General features: G+C 53.1%; 7 protein-coding genes across 7 annotated transcripts; 2 read left to right on the plus strand and 5 right to left on the minus strand.

Annotated features, from left to right (window-relative positions):
- Nucleotides 1-1,249: 1,249 nt before the first annotated feature.
- Nucleotides 1,250-2,201, minus strand: DSM5745_04397 (uncharacterized protein; the record flags this gene model as incomplete). The annotated part of the gene is made up of 2 exons (XM_026746413.1): nt 1,250-1,999; nt 2,058-2,201. The coding sequence occupies 2 exons, from the start codon at nt 2,199-2,201 to the stop codon at nt 1,250-1,252; spliced, it is 894 nt and encodes a 297-aa protein (XP_026605409.1).
- A 1,192-nt stretch (nt 2,202-3,393) lies between these two features.
- DSM5745_04398 (uncharacterized protein) lies at nt 3,394-4,480 on the plus strand (the record flags this gene model as incomplete). Its single annotated transcript, XM_026746414.1, has 2 exons — nt 3,394-3,425; nt 3,496-4,480. 2 exons carry the CDS (start codon nt 3,394-3,396, stop codon nt 4,478-4,480), a joined length of 1,017 nt encoding a protein of 338 aa, XP_026605410.1.
- A 306-nt stretch (nt 4,481-4,786) lies between these two features.
- On the minus strand, nt 4,787-5,833 carry DSM5745_04399 (uncharacterized protein; the record flags this gene model as incomplete). Its single annotated transcript, XM_026746415.1, has 1 exon — nt 4,787-5,833. The coding sequence occupies one exon, from the start codon at nt 5,831-5,833 to the stop codon at nt 4,787-4,789; it is 1,047 nt and encodes a 348-aa protein (XP_026605411.1).
- A 769-nt stretch (nt 5,834-6,602) lies between these two features.
- Nucleotides 6,603-7,695, minus strand: DSM5745_04400 (uncharacterized protein; the record flags this gene model as incomplete). The annotated part of the gene is made up of 2 exons (XM_026746416.1): nt 6,603-7,414; nt 7,518-7,695. 2 exons carry the CDS (start codon nt 7,693-7,695, stop codon nt 6,603-6,605), a joined length of 990 nt encoding a protein of 329 aa, XP_026605412.1.
- A 657-nt stretch (nt 7,696-8,352) lies between these two features.
- On the minus strand, nt 8,353-9,402 carry DSM5745_04401 (uncharacterized protein; the record flags this gene model as incomplete). The annotated part of the gene is made up of 3 exons (XM_026746417.1): nt 8,353-8,950; nt 9,007-9,233; nt 9,301-9,402. 3 exons carry the CDS (start codon nt 9,400-9,402, stop codon nt 8,353-8,355), a joined length of 927 nt encoding a protein of 308 aa, XP_026605413.1.
- A 438-nt stretch (nt 9,403-9,840) lies between these two features.
- DSM5745_04402 (ABC transporter ATP-binding protein) lies at nt 9,841-14,175 on the minus strand (the record flags this gene model as incomplete). The annotated part of the gene is made up of 8 exons (XM_026746418.1): nt 9,841-11,445; nt 11,499-11,671; nt 11,719-12,265; nt 12,334-12,955; nt 13,004-13,660; nt 13,708-13,823; nt 13,869-13,949; nt 14,011-14,175. 8 exons carry the CDS (start codon nt 14,173-14,175, stop codon nt 9,841-9,843), a joined length of 3,966 nt encoding a protein of 1,321 aa, XP_026605414.1.
- A 2,288-nt stretch (nt 14,176-16,463) lies between these two features.
- DSM5745_04403 (uncharacterized protein) lies at nt 16,464-17,342 on the plus strand (the record flags this gene model as incomplete). The annotated part of the gene is made up of 1 exon (XM_026746419.1): nt 16,464-17,342. One exon carries the CDS (start codon nt 16,464-16,466, stop codon nt 17,340-17,342), a length of 879 nt encoding a protein of 292 aa, XP_026605415.1.
- Nucleotides 17,343-17,440: the final 98 nt, after the last annotated feature.

Here is a 17,440-nt window from a genome sequence, read left to right on the forward strand (position 1 = left end):
TCGTAGCTGAGGACTTGCCAATGAGAAGCTTGGCCTGGCGATCTATTAGATAACTCTTAGTTAATGGGAATCCCCCTCCACTCCGAGCTTAGCCGCAGTCTCCACCTGTGCAGATAGGCTGGGTGGGCGGCTCTTGCATATGGAAAGGCTAGTCGGACAGGTGGGGACCTGCATCTGCAGGTGAGACTGTGTGCCGAGATTCTTATGGATTTTTATTCTTGGGCGTGTCTTGGAATATGCCTGGAGTTATGACTTATGAGAAATGGCACAGAGACAGGATGAGACAGGATTGAAACCGGCCAGCGTCTATGAAGTACAGCACATTCTCGATGCACTTGCTAAGTCTCACGAGGATAGACGTCACAATGCTTCCGTCTAGCATGATCAACTGATTCCGTCAAGCGACAGACAGTGGAGTTGTTTGTTGGTGGCTTAACCCGTCGCACCAGGTACATAGCCCCGCCGGCCAGCATACCGTAGGGCTTCATGCTTGACTGTAAGCCAAGGTCCTATATCCAGAGCTTCCAGTCGCAAATATAAAACCAGAACTTATTGTAGGTATAGCAGCATTATCATCATCCTGCCCAATGCCAAGATCGAGCCACAATTATGTTTAGGGGAACGAGAGGTAGACATAGTTAATGTCTGATACTTACTGGTAACCTTATGCGCGACGGACTGAACTCGTCAAGGCGCACTTGTTGGGTAGATTGTGATAGTCCCAGCAGATACCGCGGGATGATTAACACCTATTGGGTTGCCTTTATTGGTATTTCTTTAGATCAGCGCCCAAGTTCAGAATAATGAAATCTATTATTGTGCTGCTTGTATCCATGGAGAAGGTTTGCACAAGAGGATGATTGAAGAGAACAAGATTACTAGATATTTCATTGGCGGGCTCTACAGCTACCTACCCAGCTGGGGCGTTATATACCTTCAGATGTTCATGTGAGCTTTGCCCTTATTTCACATGCTGTACGACACAGCGACGTCAGACTGCTCTCCAAGAGTTAGGCACGTCGTTTGATTGATAACCCAGCATCGACTTCAAATGGACAGAGGGCGTAAAATGTGGTGTCAGAACTCAGCGTAGATACGGATGCCCGCGGAGCTCCAGAGGCATACAGCTGGGAGGAGTTAGGGCTTGCAATCTCCAACTTGTGCTCACTTCAAGCTTGTTCTTTCAGACATTCCAGAAATCTAGCAAGCTATTTTCTTATTTTTTCTTTACTCTCTCCGCCATTTATAATCACTTATTGCCGCCTTCCTCTTTAGAGCCCTCACCCTCACTCTCCCTCTCAACCTTAAAAGGCGGCGCACAAGCCCCTCCCTCCCGAAACTCCTTGCCCACCATCGCACTGCCCCAAACCGGGTTCTCAAACAGAAAGTAACTATCGCACCCCGTAAGCTCCAACGCATATCCCACATCCGCACGGTAGTACTTGATCGTGCGCCCGCATGCATCGTACCAGACAACGCGCACTTTGCCTGCATACGGACAAGACCCCTCTGGTGCTAACGCCACCCGGTCGACGACGTGGATGCGCCCTTGGACCAGCGCCCAGTAGTAGGTCTCGTAGTCTGGCTCGTCCAGGTAGATCTCCGACTGAGCGTCAGAGTCGGAGTCCGGGTCTTCCTCCTCGCTGTCCTCCCCATAGAGCGCTTTTCGCAACCTCTCGCGGTGCTGCCTGGCACTCTCGCTAACGCACAAGAGCTGCGGGACGCGGTAGAAGATGCGCCGCTGCTCGCGGGCTACATTATACAGCGCGGCATTGTCCAGCGCCATCGCGGTCTTGCCGCCGCAGTGCCCCGCTAGCTTTTCTTTGATTGCGGTCCATGCTTCGTCCGTCCCGGACTCGTAGCATGTGCGCACCCAGGGGATGAAGTAGTCGTCTAAGCAGCGGTCTGTGGGATGGCGGACGCGGCTAAGGAGGTCGCGTTCTGCGGTTGTGAGATGGGATGCTTTGCGTCCGCGCTGCTGTTTGATTTCTTGGTAGGGCTGGAAGGGGGGTGTTAGCTAGCCATGCTTGTTGAATGTTGTCTGGTTTAGGGCTTACCTGCTGTCCCTGAACGCCAAGATCTGCGAATGCAGCGAAGATCTGCTCGCGCTGGGCGTCGTCGGGGAGCGGGGAGTTTTCTTGCCATTTCTCCAGGAGGAAGAAGTCCGCTGTTGAGATGTATGGGTCTTCTGCGTGTCGCATGCTGTCTGTATGGTTGAAGTATTGAGATGCTCATGTCTGAGCCTTGAAATGTACAAGAAAACAGGCAGAAATCGGCTGAAGGTTACCTAGCCCCTGGTACGGGGGTACCTGATCTTTGGGCCAATCATACAGTACATTTCGGTTAAGTAAGTGTCTGAATTGAATAAGCCGATTAGCCGTAGGAGATCGAGTCTCCACTTATTGGAGATGCGCATTCAGGCTTTCTGAGCGTATTGCTGTTCCATGTACGATGCAATCATACCTCGTGACAAGTAATTCATATTGACCCAAGACTTTAGCCGATGAATACCAGCTGAGAATATCAAGGTCGTCTCTGTGACGTCCCTAGCCATTGTACTCTAAATTTCCAGTCCAGCAAGGTCTGCTGACCATGCATAATCCCTTTCGGTCGAGTGGTATACCTAGGTAGAATGGCTGGCTAGGTTGTCACACCTCAGTCTCATCGCGGCGGTCGGGAGGCTCAGTCAGCGTCTGGTCTCGCATTTAGTAGCAAGCCTTGGACGCAAGGACCTTACTTTGGTATCGTCGTTACTGACTCTGTAGGGCTAATGCAAATGGGGTTGTTAGCAAGAAGGCGTATTTGCCGCTGTATATGACGTTTACCTGCTGGTCCTCCACACCAAGAATCACAAACTCAGCGAAAACCCATCTTTTCGCGCGGCCTAGAGAAGTTGGCCACATAGAACGGCGGACTGGGCACTTATATGGCGCAAGGACGTTCCAACTTCAAGTCATTTCAGGCCCGCAGCATCGAAAAGCTTCACCCTGCAATCGCCCCAGGCTTTATCGATCCGCCCCGACTACAATGCGAAAAAACAGAGCCTTTGGGGATGAGCTCAGGTAAACAAGGAAGATCCATGGTCCAAGGAGTAACCTACAAGTCGCAATATGCCCTTGTACCCTCCGCGAACAGCCCATAGCCGCGCAAAATCAGGACTCTTCCAGCTGCACATAGTGAGAAAGTCTGATGATCCCCCGAGCTGATTGAGTAGAATTCGTCCAATGGGTAGCCAGACACTGCGAGCAAGGGTTTGATCTGTTGAAGTTTACGGGAACTGGGCTCCGGTCGAAATAACTCGAGGGAGGTGCAGTCCGTGTTGACTCACAGCAACTATATAACATCCTACATTCTCATCAGACACTCACATTGCAGCCATACAGACGAATTATCATGCCATCGAGCAGCTTGTCTACAGTTCTCCGGTGCCGCTGCTGCCACCCGTCACCCGTCCACACCCACTCGCCCCCGAGACCCAACTGACGCAAAGACTAGAAAGAGAAACAGACAATGGTCGAGAGCATCAAAGTCGTCAAAAGCCATTCTTTCAACCAGCAAGAGGGACCCCGGATCCACAAACACCGCGCAGGAGAAACGAAATCCTAGCCGGGCCCAGCGATCCGCCTTTCGTGACGAGCTGATCAAGCTCAGCAACGCTGTCCATCTAGAACAGCTGTACACCCTCTGGTGCCCGATTATGGGCTGGTGCGAAGCCATTACCCTCCAAGCCGCGCCACTATTCCCGCAAATTCAGGGCCAAGCGACAATAAACACTATCTTCGGCAAGGAGCGGCCGGCCGAGTTGTTCTCGGCCACGAACGGCATTTTGATCTCGAACTTTATCCGGAGGTATCTTGATGCTGGGAAGATCGTTATCGTGCCGGACGTGCCGGACCGTCCATGCCGCTTCGAGTTCCTGCGCTGGATGTGGGGAGGCCCGGCCGGGGAGTTTAAGCTTCGAATCATCGATCCCGAATGGGACCAGCTGGACAAGGCAGTCACGGTGTTTTTCGACGTCAAGTGGCGGGACCTTGACGGGAGGCGGTTGGTCTTTCGGAGTGATTTTCGACCGGAGGTGCGGTACCTCTATTTCCACTATTGTTGCCAGATTATGCGACGTGCCTGTGAGGTTAAGAGGAATGGGAGCGGGGGTGGATATGAGGATCTGAAGGACGAAGTTGGTCGGCCTTTTTGGGAGGGTAGTGGCAGATATCTGCCGAAGAACATGTTGTTGGCGTTGGCGGAGGAGGAGGGCCATGGCCATGATGCCAAAGATGTGCTGCTGCAAGGGGCAGCATGTGGCAGGGGCCGTGATAGGGAACTGCTGGATGCATGCTTAGCTTCTATTGAAAGGGCGGGAGACTTCGAGGATACCGGATGGGAAGAAAGTGATAATGAAGAAGAAGAAGACGATGATGAGGAGGAAATTGATGAGGATGGCTCTTCAACGGCAGACGATGGAGAATCGGCCCTGGCCTGAGACTAGGTACCCTATTATGCGCCAAATTGTGACCTTGCTCTTGTCAACATGCGTTCGGGAGATATCCCATGTTTTCGTTTTCTTAGATGTCTAAGACTTGATTCTGGTAGATGCGCTTACAGTTGAAGTCAATATGACAGCGCTGCCAACATTATGCTCAGTCATAAGTATGCATAGAGATTCCGCCCTCCATGCGGTATCTTGCCCAGCCCTTCACTTGACATCTCATATATACCGGTATCCCATATATACCCCAGTAGATAGGTACTTGTACTATGTACTACAGCTCTTCCACACATTAGCTCCTCACCCACCCAGCTCAAACCTCTCCCTCTCCCTCTCCCCAGACGGCCTCGCAGACAGCGACACCACCCCCGACCCCCTCACCGAACCAGCATCCGACAGCGGCGACAGCGCCAGCGGCACACTCGCCGGCCTGGGATCCTTACTCACACTACATGCATCACCAACGGCACTCGCGTTCCCAAACGTAGACATCGACGCAGGCCCCGCGCCCGAGATCTCACGGATCGTCTCCGGTGCCTTCCTACGCTTTTGACGGCGGTATAAAATGAATCCAAGTACAGCTGCAAGTACCAGAGCGCCTACTCCAGCACCAACACCAATCCCCGCCTTCGCGCCCGTCGAAAGACCCCCATCTCCATCTTGACCCTCGCCCGTATCACCAGCAGTGGAAGTCGGCGTAACTTCCACCGTCCTCGTCTCCGTAACCGTAGCCGTAGCCACGCTCTCCGTCGCCGTCGCCGTCGCCGAGTCCGCATACAGCAAAACCTGATCCACAAAGTCCCCCGCGCCCCCATAAACATCCCACGTGTAAAGCCACACCGAGAACGCCGCCGTCTCGCCCGGATCTAGACTCGGCAAGAGACTACCCGGCAAAACGGTCGTTAAATCTTCGGGGTCGACAGTGGTCGAAAAGACGCTCTCGTCCATGGCTGTTGCGCCCATTGGTAACAGCTCGATTGTGAAGGGGAGGTCGTAGAAGAAGTTGTAGGTCCATTCGAGTGTGAGTCTTGAGGTGGGGAGGAGGGCGCCTTGGGTTGGGGAGGTTAGGAGGATGAGTTCTGTGAGGGGATCGGAGGGCGAGGTTGTTGAGGGTGCGGTGGTTAGGTCTGGGTTGGGAGGGGTGTTAGTTAGGGCTTGGTCCTGGTATCCGTCCGCGGATCTGGAGGGATGGGAGGGACTGGACTTAGGCTCACCAGATGAATCTGAATCCCAAGTTATGATGGTTGAGTATGACCCGAGATTGTTATCGCTAACTTGGGCGACGGCAACCTTGACTGTTAGCACCCAGAGAAAGAGACATGATGCTAAGCTAGAGAGAGAGCGCATTCTTGTCCAGGGCCAGCTGCAGCGAGCCAGCAGGCGGTCGTGAGGCAGCGACGAAGACAAAAGCAAAGCTGTGCGACTCTAAAGATTGTGCAAGACGATAGTCAGTTGCGGAGTTAGGCTTCAGGCTTCAGGGGAATATTGGAGGAAAGAAACAGCAAGCAAGCGCCCAGCCCAGCCCAGCCAGACGGGGAGTTAGGGTTCTGCGGCGCAGTCGCGGTGCAGATTTGGCTTCAGGATCCGAGGGTTGATTGGGCCGTACAACGCTCATTTCCCAAACTCCAGGGATTCTGTTGGCATATTGAGACATTCATTGGCCTGGCTCAACGGCGGGATTGGTTTTGGACTCGTTGTGTTTTGGATGCGGACTGGTGAGCCAGTTTCCAGGAATTAGGACAGGACGTTGCAGTGCTCCGCAGGAGGTAGTATGTAGGTGTCTGGCGCAGGTGTAGATGCAGGGCAGGTTCTTGAAATGCAAATAATCACAGTCCGCCTATGGTCTGTCCTTGTCGGAGAATTCCCAAGAGCAGGAACGGCAAGGTTGGCGCTGAGGACGGTCGGATACCGGTTCTCCGATGCACGAATGCATATGATATTTGCCATTTCAAACGAAGTAGATGTCAAGAAAGGGCACAGAACTTCCCTGTGCAGGCTAGCTTGGAATCACATCTACGATAACCTAGCATGTGTCTATCCTGTACAACCTTAACCTTGCAGGTGCTACTAAAGTGCCTCATCTTGAACATTACCCTCCATCCTCTCTGCCTCTCCCCTAAGCCCTCGCAGAAGCCAACTCAATCCCGGACCCCCTCGTCGAATCCAACCCGGATAGCGGCGACAGCGTCACCGGCAAACTCCCCGGCCTCACGGTTCCCATTGTCTCCCCACCCGCGCTCCAACTCCCATTCGCAGGGAAGACCGCAGACACCGCAGGCTCCGACGCCGTAATCTCGCGGATTGTCTTGGTCGCCACCTCGTTCCTCTTCCGACGCCGATAGAAAATGAACGCTCCTATCGCGACAAGAACAACCACACCAGCCGCAACACCAACACCAACACCCGCCTTCGCGCCCGTCGAGAGCCCTTCATCCCCGTCCTCGTAGAAACTTGGATCGGTGCCCCCGCCCGTCGTCCAGTAAACACCCTCACCATCATCAGACGCCGTCGGCTCGGGGTTTTCCGTCGTCGTATCCAACCGCGTAGTCGTCACAGAACCCTCACCCACAACCGTACTCGTCAACGTAGCGGGTGTCGGGAGCGCGCCCCGAATAGTAAGCTTCGGGATATCCGTGCCAATAGCGATGCCGTTGCCGTTATCCGACATGTATAGATTGAGCCAGACGGCCGTTATCTCGTCGGGGGCAAGAGAGGGTAACGCGCTTGCGGGGAGAGTGATCGAGCGATCGGGCGCGTGGACGGTCGTGGAGAAGATCTCGTCTGTGCGGTCGACTACGACGGTGGACCAGAGGCCGACTGTGAAGTCGGAGTTGTAGGCGAAGTTGTAGCTCCATTGGAGGATGAAGGAGTCTGCGTTGACGGTGTCGGTGGGTTGGGGGTGTTCAAGCCAGATGGTGCTTGCGGTGGCTATGAATGGTAGAGCTTTGTTAGCATTGCGCGATTGTCGAACGAGAAGAGATTGGGCTTGTGAGAGTGGGTTGGGGTTGAAGGTGGGATGGTAGGGCCATACTGGTTTCCTCTGTGGTGGTGGTAGCATAATTGGTAGCTGTGTAAAGCGTGGAGGAATCGCCGGAATCGGTCTCGTAGATGCCCTGTCCTTGTGCTTTGGGTGCAGCAGTAGCACTTGCAATAGCAGCATACAGAAGCTCGATCTGGAGGGGTATGAGAATGGATGCAATTGCACGCATCTTGAGCTCAAGCCTGACGTGAGCGATGCTTGAAGAAAATCCAGAGTGCGGAGAGGAGGAAGAAATCAGGGGCTGGGCAACCTGGGAAACACTGTACACAGATTATCTGGCAGAGCCTGGGCCCTGAAGAGCAAGCAGCTCGTATTCGGCTTCCATCATCCGAGACAGAGTCAGATTTGACTTGCTCTGGTTGGACTGCAAGGTGATACGAACCATCCAGCTTGGTTCGGGAGGAGACAGACTCAGAGTCCTCTTCCAGTGGCAGTGACAGTGCGGTTGCACAGGGCTGAGCATCTCCGGGCGTTTATGAGATCCAGCCTGTCAGATTGAGTCCCCTAGGCCAGGAACAGCATGGCCAGCACTGACTGTCCTACAACCGTTTGATGGGGATCGTCGCTTGCCCAACCCTAAGCCCCTAATAGGCTAATACCAGGGGAATTTGAAGTCTACTCACCTGTTTCATTAGCAGCACCGGCTAATGCTGCTTGAGAGAATAGCTATCACGACAGGATACACCAGCCTCGCGCATGTCCAGGCCAGGTCGTGGACATGTGCTAATTTCAGCTAGACATGAGCTTGCTCAGCCAGCAATCAATCCCCAAATTTCGGAAATGCATCTTGCCTTGCCATACCCTCTACTTCTGTCCGTCTACATACTCACTTCCACCCCTCAAGCACATCCCTCACCGTAACAGCCCTAATCCCCGGGAACACCCCATTCAAACTCCCCACTCTTTCAAGCCTCGACCCCCCACCAAGCGTAAAAAGCTCAAAAGCCGCCATGAACCACTGAAACGCCTTCTTCGGGAAGCGCTCATACAACGATACATGGCCCGGCAACTCGGTGATTTTGAAACTTCTTAACTTCTCAACAGAATCATAGTGGATCTCGAATTCGACACCAAGAACCTCCTGAGCCAACGCAACGAAGTCATTCCAACTCATCTCGTCACCGGCAACACAACTCTCCTCTTCCCAAGTCTCCAGATCAAGAGCCGCGACGACGAAGCGCGCAAGGTCGAATGTATATGTGAATGTTACCACACTGGTGCCGTCACCAGGTATAGCAGCGACTTTGTTCGCGATGTCGAGTACGAAGACGTTGCGTTTCAGGTAGGTCTTCATCCCGCTCTCGGGGCTAATGAAATAGTCGAGGAAGATGCCGTTGTGGAAGACTGTGAACTCCAGATCCGAGGAGCGGAGGGTTTCAAGGGCGTCGAAGTAGTCTTTTAGTTGGGGGAGGATCTCGACAGCCCTTTTATTTCCATCGAGATCAGCAGAAGCATCAGGATGGGATGGGCAAGGGCATACGTCTCCGGATACTTAATCGCAAACGAACTCGGCACGAATCGCTTCGTCGTGCTTGAGAGGTTCGCAGCCTCAATGAGATTCTTCTGTGAGGTTGAGAGTGAGTCGCCCGCGACAGCGAAGGCGCAGATGACGGTGTGGATTTTGTTTGCTTCGAGGACGTCCACTAGGGCGGGGATGTTGGTGTAGTCGACTGTGAGCGAGGTGACCTTGCCTTGACTGGTGGATGGCTTTGAGTTTAGGCATTAGTGTTGGAAATGGTAGAAAGACGTTGGATTAGGGCAGATGAATGGATACCTTGCGCGAGAAGACAAATGCCTCATGATGGGATTCAGCGAGGACTTCGACGATCGTGCGCCCGACGCCCCCTGTGCCGCCGGCGACAGCGACGTTGACCATTTTGTGGATCGGGGTGAGGAGGGACTGAGAGAGGGAATGCGAGGTCCGGGAGAAAGGGCAATGGGCTCCAGAGTAAGATATCTGACCTTTATATAGTAGAGGGGAAGGGAACCCGCGGGTTCCTGACCCAGAATGCCGACCCACCGTGAACGCTAAAAGCTGACACTTGCTTGCGAGTGGAGATGGAGTTCGATCAATTGTATAGAGTATAGACAGGTTTTACCTCACCATAGCAGGGCCATTCTCAGACGCTTTCCATTTGGAGACGTCATGGCGACGGGGCAATATACTCAGGTGAGATTCATAGTATATGTACAGAATGGAGCGTTGCGAAACGGAGTTGAGATATTACCCAGCGACTGACACTCGAATTTCACCGGTCCAAAGCCTGAGCTTGACACTACTCATCGTCAGCATTCATTATCTCTCAAGCTGCCATCAGGTCCTATAGGCTAGACTCACCATCTGCCAATAAACCCCCCTCCTCGCCAACAACTCACCATGACTCCCGCTCTCAAGTACCTTCGATCCCCGTCGACTCTCATCGTCCCCGAAGACAAAAATCACATCTGCTTTCTGTATGGTGGCAAGTCGGTGTGCGACCGCAATGATCGTCAGGTCTCCGTTCTCCGCTAATTTCTCCATGGCGCCCTGGACTAACTTTTCGCTCTGCGAGTCTAGGGAAGATGTTGCTTCGTCAAGGAGAAGAAGACGCGGGTTTCGCAGAAGAGCGCGCGCAATGCATAGTCGCTGCTTCTGTCCACCGCTTAGCGACGCTGCGGAGGAGGCGTTTGTGCCCAGCTGTGTATTGTAGCCTTCGGGCAGGGAAAGGATGAAAGAGTGGATCTCGGCAGATGTGCAGGCTGAGATCATCTTCTCTTCCAGGTCTTGCTCGTTTTCGTCGGCGTCGATTCCTAAAAGGAGGTTCTCGCGTATACTGCCGTTGAAAAGCTTCGGGTCTTGCGCGACAAGTGAGAGGTTCCTGCGGTAGGTGGCGACGTCAAGCTCATTTATTGGAACACTCCCAAATAGTATGCTACCCTCGGCAGGCTCGTAGAACCGTTCTAGAAGTGAAATAAGCGTCGACTTCCCGCAGCCCGAAGCCCCTACAAAGGCGACGAATTGCCCGCTTGCGATGCGCAAGTTGAGGTCTGTAAAGACCGGTGTCTGGCGGGACGGGTAGTGAAAAGAGACGTTGCGGAACTCAACGCTTGCATCGGATGGGGTAGACTCGGCTTTTTGGACAGAGGATGTAGGTTGGGAAGTAGGTGTCGAGTCTTCCGATGTCGTTGAACGAGCCTGGAAGATCCTCGCAGCAGAAGCTTTCGCCTGCGCGATATCCGGCCCAGAGCTGAACATCATCCCAGCCATCTGTCCGCCCTGAATAATGGCTATGTACACAACAAAGAACGGGACGATGTCGTATTCTCTCGACGCGAGGAGTTGGCCTCCGTACCTGGCACCAATTGTCAGCTCATTTGATCTGTGTTCCAATAAAAAGGATTCAGGATACCAAAAAGTCAGCGCCATCGCGCAAAAGTCTACACTATCCGAGAAGGCAAACACCGCACACGCATACCACGCCTTCCTCAGCGCCTTCTCTCGTTGCTCACCAAGTAACGTCTTGTACCTTTCCAGAATAAAACCTTCCATGGTACAAGCCGACACTGTACGAAACGCCTTGATCGCCTCCGCCGCGAACGCCGAACTCTCCGCATAGACCTTGGCATTCATACCCTCAAACTGCGTCTCGTATTGGATTCGAAAGTACGCCGCGAGAACGATGAACGGCAATGCGGCGAAGAATGCAACGGCAGCGAGTTTCCAGCCGAAAGCAAACGAGATGGCGACGCAGCCGATGATGACAAACATTGAGACTAGTGGGAATACACCGTTGGGGCCGAAGAGTTCTTGAAGTTGTTTTGTTGAGCTGGAGAGGCTTGAGGTTAGTGTTCCGGAGGAGTTGTCGGAGGCGTCGAAGAAGGGGATTGGTTTTCGAATTAGGCTCGTGAAGTAGTCTCTCCGATAGAATGATGCGATGAACTATCCATACTTGTTAGTGTACTGGCTATACCATGGAGCGACGGGAGACGTACGTGCGAGGTTAGAACGGAGCAGAACCCCAGGGTAAAGTAGCACGTCCCTACGGCTAGGGCTAGGACGAAGAACATCAGCGCCCAAAAGTTGGCGGAGTCGACGAGTCGTTGGCCGGTAAAATTGAAGACCTCGATGAGCTTTGCGAAGAGCCAGCTCTGGAGGGCGAAGCCGGCTGTTTGAAGTTAGGTAGCTAAGACTTTATCTAGGTAGACAACTTACATCCTGACCCTGCAGCGGCCACAAGCACGATGAGGAATAGCATCCAGTATGCCCGCTGCTCGTAGAATATGGTACCAAAGCTTTTGAAGCCGCCCATCTGCTTTTCGGGTAATTCCTTGGGCGCGTCTTCAGCCTTTTCCTCCTCTTCCACAACCCAGTCATAGTGTTGCTGAGCATCGTCGACAACGCCATCTCCATCAAAAGTACCCAGTTGCTGAGCTTTTACGAGCCCTGCATACGCACCGTCGCTTTGCAGTAGCTCTTCATGGCTTCCCTCTTCAACATTAAGCCCATCCCTCAGCACAATAATTCGATCGGCGTTTCGTACCGTCGACAACCGATGCGCAATCATAATCGTCGTGCGATCTTTCGAAACACGGTTCAATGCTGCTTGAACAACCTTCTCGCCGCGGACATCTATTGAGCTTGTCGCTTCGTCAAGTATCAGGATTGGCGGTTGGGAAACAATACCGCGGGCGATGGTTAGCCGTTGTCGTTGTCCGCCACTGATGGTTATGCCGTTTTCGCCGATAGGAGTGGAGTATTTCTGCACAGTGTAAGCAAAACATCGGATTTTGGCCGCTGCCAAATATAAGACAGGTTAGGATATCATACTAACGGTAACCGTTGGACGAACTCATCGACGAAAGCCTCCTTGCACGCCTTCTCAACGAGGCCCTTCTTCACGTCCTCTGGAGCATCCTCCCACTGAGACCCGATCAGACCGAAAGCGACGTTGTTGTAGACGGTGTCGTTAAAAACAAAGGGCTCCTGCTGTACAAGGCCGATCTGGGCCCTCCACCACTTGAGGTCCAGGTCATTAATGTCGTGATTGTCGACCTTGATGCACCCGCTATCCTTCTCGTTTTCTACATCATCCTCGGCTGGCGAGGAATTACTATCGAGCTGGTACCACCTCTCCAGCAATCCAACAACCGTACTCTTGCCGCTTCCCGACGGTCCAACAATCGCCGTCGTCTTCCCGCGCTGAAAAACGGCGTTGAACCCCTTCAGCACGGGGACGTCCGGTCTAGAAGGATAGGCGAATGACACATTTTCAAAGACGATATCCGAATGGCTCGACACCTCCGGCTCTCTTAGACCACCACTATGTAGTCCCTCCGCGTCAATGACAGAGAAGAACGCCGCGGACGCACTGACTGCCTTGGAAATCGCCATGATTGGTGCTGCAATGCCGCCCATTATAGTCACTACCAGGAGGACTGAGAAGAAGACACTGTATCTCAGTCAGTAATGGCCGTTTGTGCGAGGATGCAGGATTTACGTTATCACAGTCCCAACATTCGAAATGTTCCTCTCGCGATAAAGCTTAATCCCGAACCAAAAGGCCAAGGCATAGCTGCAGTGCATGCTAAAGAACAATATTCCAAGATGAAGACCTGTGACGAGGGCCATTTTTCGCCCCCGTTTGCGGGCCTCTTCGACCCACTCGCTGTATTTTCGAGATAATGGGCCTTCCGCACCAAGAGAGAACACAGTCCGGATGGACCCGAAGACTTCGCTTGCGATCGAGGCGTGTTTCTCATCCGCGAGATCCACGCCTCTTTGTCCCGAGACGAGAATTGGAACGGTCACTCCGAACGCTAAAACCACAAATAGGATTGCCGAGGAGACGACAAGCGTCAGTGCCCAGGAGTAACGAAATGCTATTGCATATGCCGCGATCAGCAGAGCGATCGACTGGAAGAGCATCGCTAGACGGTCCGAGACGCTCTGCTGCATGGTGTTCGAGAGCGCCGTTATGGTATTCGTGACGCTTCCGATGGAGATGGCGTCTAGCTTGCTGACTGGCTGACTGAACAGCGAGGACATATATGATAGCCGTAGAGACGAGGATGCCTTCAGGCTGACCATGCGGAAGGAGAGCATGTAGATGTACGTCAACACAAACTTGCCAATGAAGAGGTAGACGAGATACAAACTACTTCGTCAGTGAGAACCGGTAATGGATGAGGATGTTTAGCCTACCTATTCTTGCTGACAGTGGATTTGAACTGAGACTCCGTTACGCCAGAGTCTGGAATGAAGTACTCGTTGAAGTCGCCGACGAGGTTGCCAAAGATGATGTTCATCAGAGGGAGGGCCTGCACTTATCAGGACCTGGCAAGGACATAGCCACAGGAACGTACTATCCCGGACCCCATCGCGCATCCAAGGCCGAGTATCATAAGAAGCCAGCCATAATTGCCGGTGCCGTAGGAGAGGATTCTCTAGAAATTTGTCGGTACTGAACAATGAACAAAGCTAGAATAAAGCCCAGTCGGAGCATACAATGTAACTGGCGAAGAATGGAGGCTTCGGGCTCTCTTCGCTCTCTGATTTGTTGTTTTCCTCCTTATTTGATTCAGTCTTCTCTGCAGGCTCCTGCATTTCAATGACTTCTGCGCCAGGCGGAGCCGCCGGTCCAGGCTTTGGAGTACTTGACGATCCATCCATCGCTGCCGGCCATGTATAGTGCGGTGCTGACTCTCAGTCCGCGAGACGGCCGTAACCTCTGATATATGACACGTTGAACATAGGCAGCCGCGTCATCAGCCAAAACAGTTTAGATGCGGCGACCGTGACTCAGTGGCCGCCTCGGCGCCTTGGCGGTTAGGCGACATTGGGTATTCTCGTACTCGCAACGTGGCCATTACTGCAGTGCTGACTCTATGGGGTGCTGACTTCTGACGAGATGAGGCTGAGAGTGATCCTCGAAGGAAGCTGGTCGATGATGTTGAGGGGGAGAGAGGTTGAGGAGAAGAAGAGTGAGCGGGGTGCTGAAAGGGTCTCGGTCATGTGACGCCAGTCGCCCAGGCCTCCTTCCTAATTGAGACATCCCAGGTCGGAGCTGGAGGAGTGGAGTTGTAAGTATCTATACAATAACTAGTCGAGGTATCTAGTCTGAGCCGGGCAACCATGATCTTGACCGAGACTATATCAAAGCATCCAGCAATATTAAGGATTAGTGGTTTCTGATGGTAATAATATATATCTGATCATGCTGCTAATAGAACGGAATGCACCTTCAAATGTATTCGAGTCTTTCAAACCACATTGCTCTTCTGTCCTAACCTCTCAGTGACACGGTATGTTCGTGTCTACACAGATATTTTGTCTTTCTATATCTAGGTCTCGTTGCTGCTTGGGTGTAGCCGGCCATATGTCTAGAATCCCCGTACGAGACGCCAAGTCGACCCGTCGTCAAAATGCTTATTAGAGGCTGAGAGGCCGACAGACCCCAAGGACGTATTAGGGCCCTACAAAGATCCCCAGTACTCAGTTCAATAAATCCGTGCATTGAAACCACATCACAAATCTCTCAGCACTCAAGAGATCCTGTACCATTCCTTCCGTGATCCGCTCAGCAATGCTCTGAGCCTCGATATCTCCAGGTGCTATTCCAGAGTAAGGATTAAGATGATTGGCCAACTAGTAGATCACCGTGAATAGCTAGACCGATGACCAAGATCAAAAATATATCAACCTCAACAGCTAGCATACTCCGTAGATCGAAACAACAAGCCGCACCTTCCGCACCCACAGAGTTCGGACGAACCCCTCTCTTGAACCCCATCAGCTAAGCGCAGGTTGAGACAACCTTAAAGCGAGCCTCGAACCGGAGCTCACCGGCGGCACAGCACCAACGCTCAAACTCAAGCGCAGATCGTCATTCGCCGCCGCCGCCGCCACGCCAACGCCAGATCTACGGGCGTCCGGATGTGTCTGAACTGGCAGCGGAAAGGCAAGTTCCTGATCTCCGATTTTGTTGAGGCGCATGCTCATTCCAAGGTTCCAAATCGAGGTATTGGACAGCATGCTTCAGGTTTCGGCCAAGCGTAGCACAAAAACAAGGTAAGTTAGAGTTGCGCCTAGATGCATTCCTTCGCGTTTCAGGTATAGCTCGGAGTCGGTGCTCTAGTGCACTTCCCAGGAGCCGGGGGGTGTCAAATGCCGTGCCGTCACTCGTAGTGTTTCAGGGTGTCGAGACCGTGGAGGGTCTGAGGCCTGGGAAGGTTGTTCAAAGCGTGCAGGGTGCGGTTCGAGGGCTCTGACTACCCCGTGCCCGCAGCTCACCAGCAAGCAGGGGTCATCGGCACACACTACACTACGATAGGTCAGGTTTGAGCTTGCGGGCAGGAGAACGTGCCGAGAAAGCAAAGTTGACGTCTGGCACAGTCACATTTGCCCCTGAATATCAGGTTCCTGTTTGGTGCGTGACAGCTATCGGCCATCTCGGCGATCTCCGAACAAACCTTACAAATCTCTACAAAAGTACCCGAAGAAGCCTCGATCAGATCGTCGACTAGCGTCTACAAGTGCAGATCCATGTACTCCCTGATACCCTACTCCGTATGTATCTCCGCCGTTGTCCCGGGGTTGTTAGGGCTAGCTCCTGGGGTGACACAGAACGGTAACTGGAAGCCCCAAAGCCCCCCGTCAAGCCCAGAGCACGACTCAAGATGGAGTAAAGTAATTGGACACAAATCAAGAAATTGGAATATCGCTATCGCTGTGGCCTGTGTGACAGCCAATAAGAGCGGATAGCCACAATCCTTCAGTATAGACTTTCTTTGTTCACGATGCCGCAGCCCTCGACTCATCAGGTCGCAGGATCAACGCTAAATATGCCTGCGCGGTCCGAGTCCCCTGTCTGGCCCTTAATACTCGCAGGGCCCTGGTCCAAACTGAAAACTCAGAAGGAGCTTTGACCTTGAGATCGCTCCTGTCAACAATGCACCCACATGTCCGACCCGGGAGAGTTGCCCGTACTGCCAGCAAGTGATGACATCGTCAACCCGATCCTCCTGGGCATCGCCTCCTTCCACGTCCTCGAGGTGCTGTTGGCCGTCTTCCAAACCTTCGAGCGCCACCAGGGGCTCTATTTCGGCAGCATCACAGTCTCGCTCGTCAGTCTGACCGGCTACATTGCCAGCTTATTCATGATGCACTTCTCGGATGAACCGAACGTCCTATCTGCGGCCGGCTACGTGCACGTGGTCTCATATGCAACCCTCTTAACGGCACACATCCTGGTCCTGTACTCGCGGCTGCATCTCGTGCTGTATAGCCGGCGCCTCCTCCGCTGGATTCTGGTAATGATAATCGCGACCTCGGCTGCGCTCGGCCCCTTGCACATCACGACAATGTCGCTCTACGTGTCGACATTCTACTCCAAGCGGTATTATGATCTTGAACTGACCACCGAGTTCGTTGTTGTATTCGGAGCTATGGCGCGCGAGTTCTTTATCTGTGGCATCTACATCGTCCAGGCATACTGCAGCTTTCACCCGATCGCGCAAATGAAAGGGAAGACCGGGCGGCGCGTCTTGATGCACTTGATGCTTGTCCAGGCATGTGCAATTGCGCTGGATATCGGGATTGCGGTACAGTTTTCTCAACCTGCTTTGCGCCGGGCGGCGAATGGGTATAATGCACTGATGTTCAGCATCAAGCTGAAGATGGAGGTTGCGGTGCTCAATTCGCTTGTTTGTTTGCTTAAGAGTCCGATTATTCTTGGCTCGCGGTCGGGGTCAGATGGCGAGCTGGAGCTGGAGGGGGGCGGGGTGAGTCTGAACTTGGGGCTTGCGGCCAGCGGCGTGACGAACAGGTCGGGACCATAGATCGATGTATTGGGGCGGTTGGTCTGATGTATATTTAGCGTGTATTATTGGTGGCACAATGATTAGCTCAGTTGGTTTCCGACACAAGCAGCAAGCGG

Source organism: Aspergillus mulundensis (assembly GCF_003369625.1).
Source record: "Aspergillus mulundensis strain DSM 5745 chromosome Unknown scaffold_3, whole genome shotgun sequence".
In the NCBI taxonomy this organism is placed as follows: domain Eukaryota; kingdom Fungi; phylum Ascomycota; class Eurotiomycetes; order Eurotiales; family Aspergillaceae; genus Aspergillus; species Aspergillus mulundensis.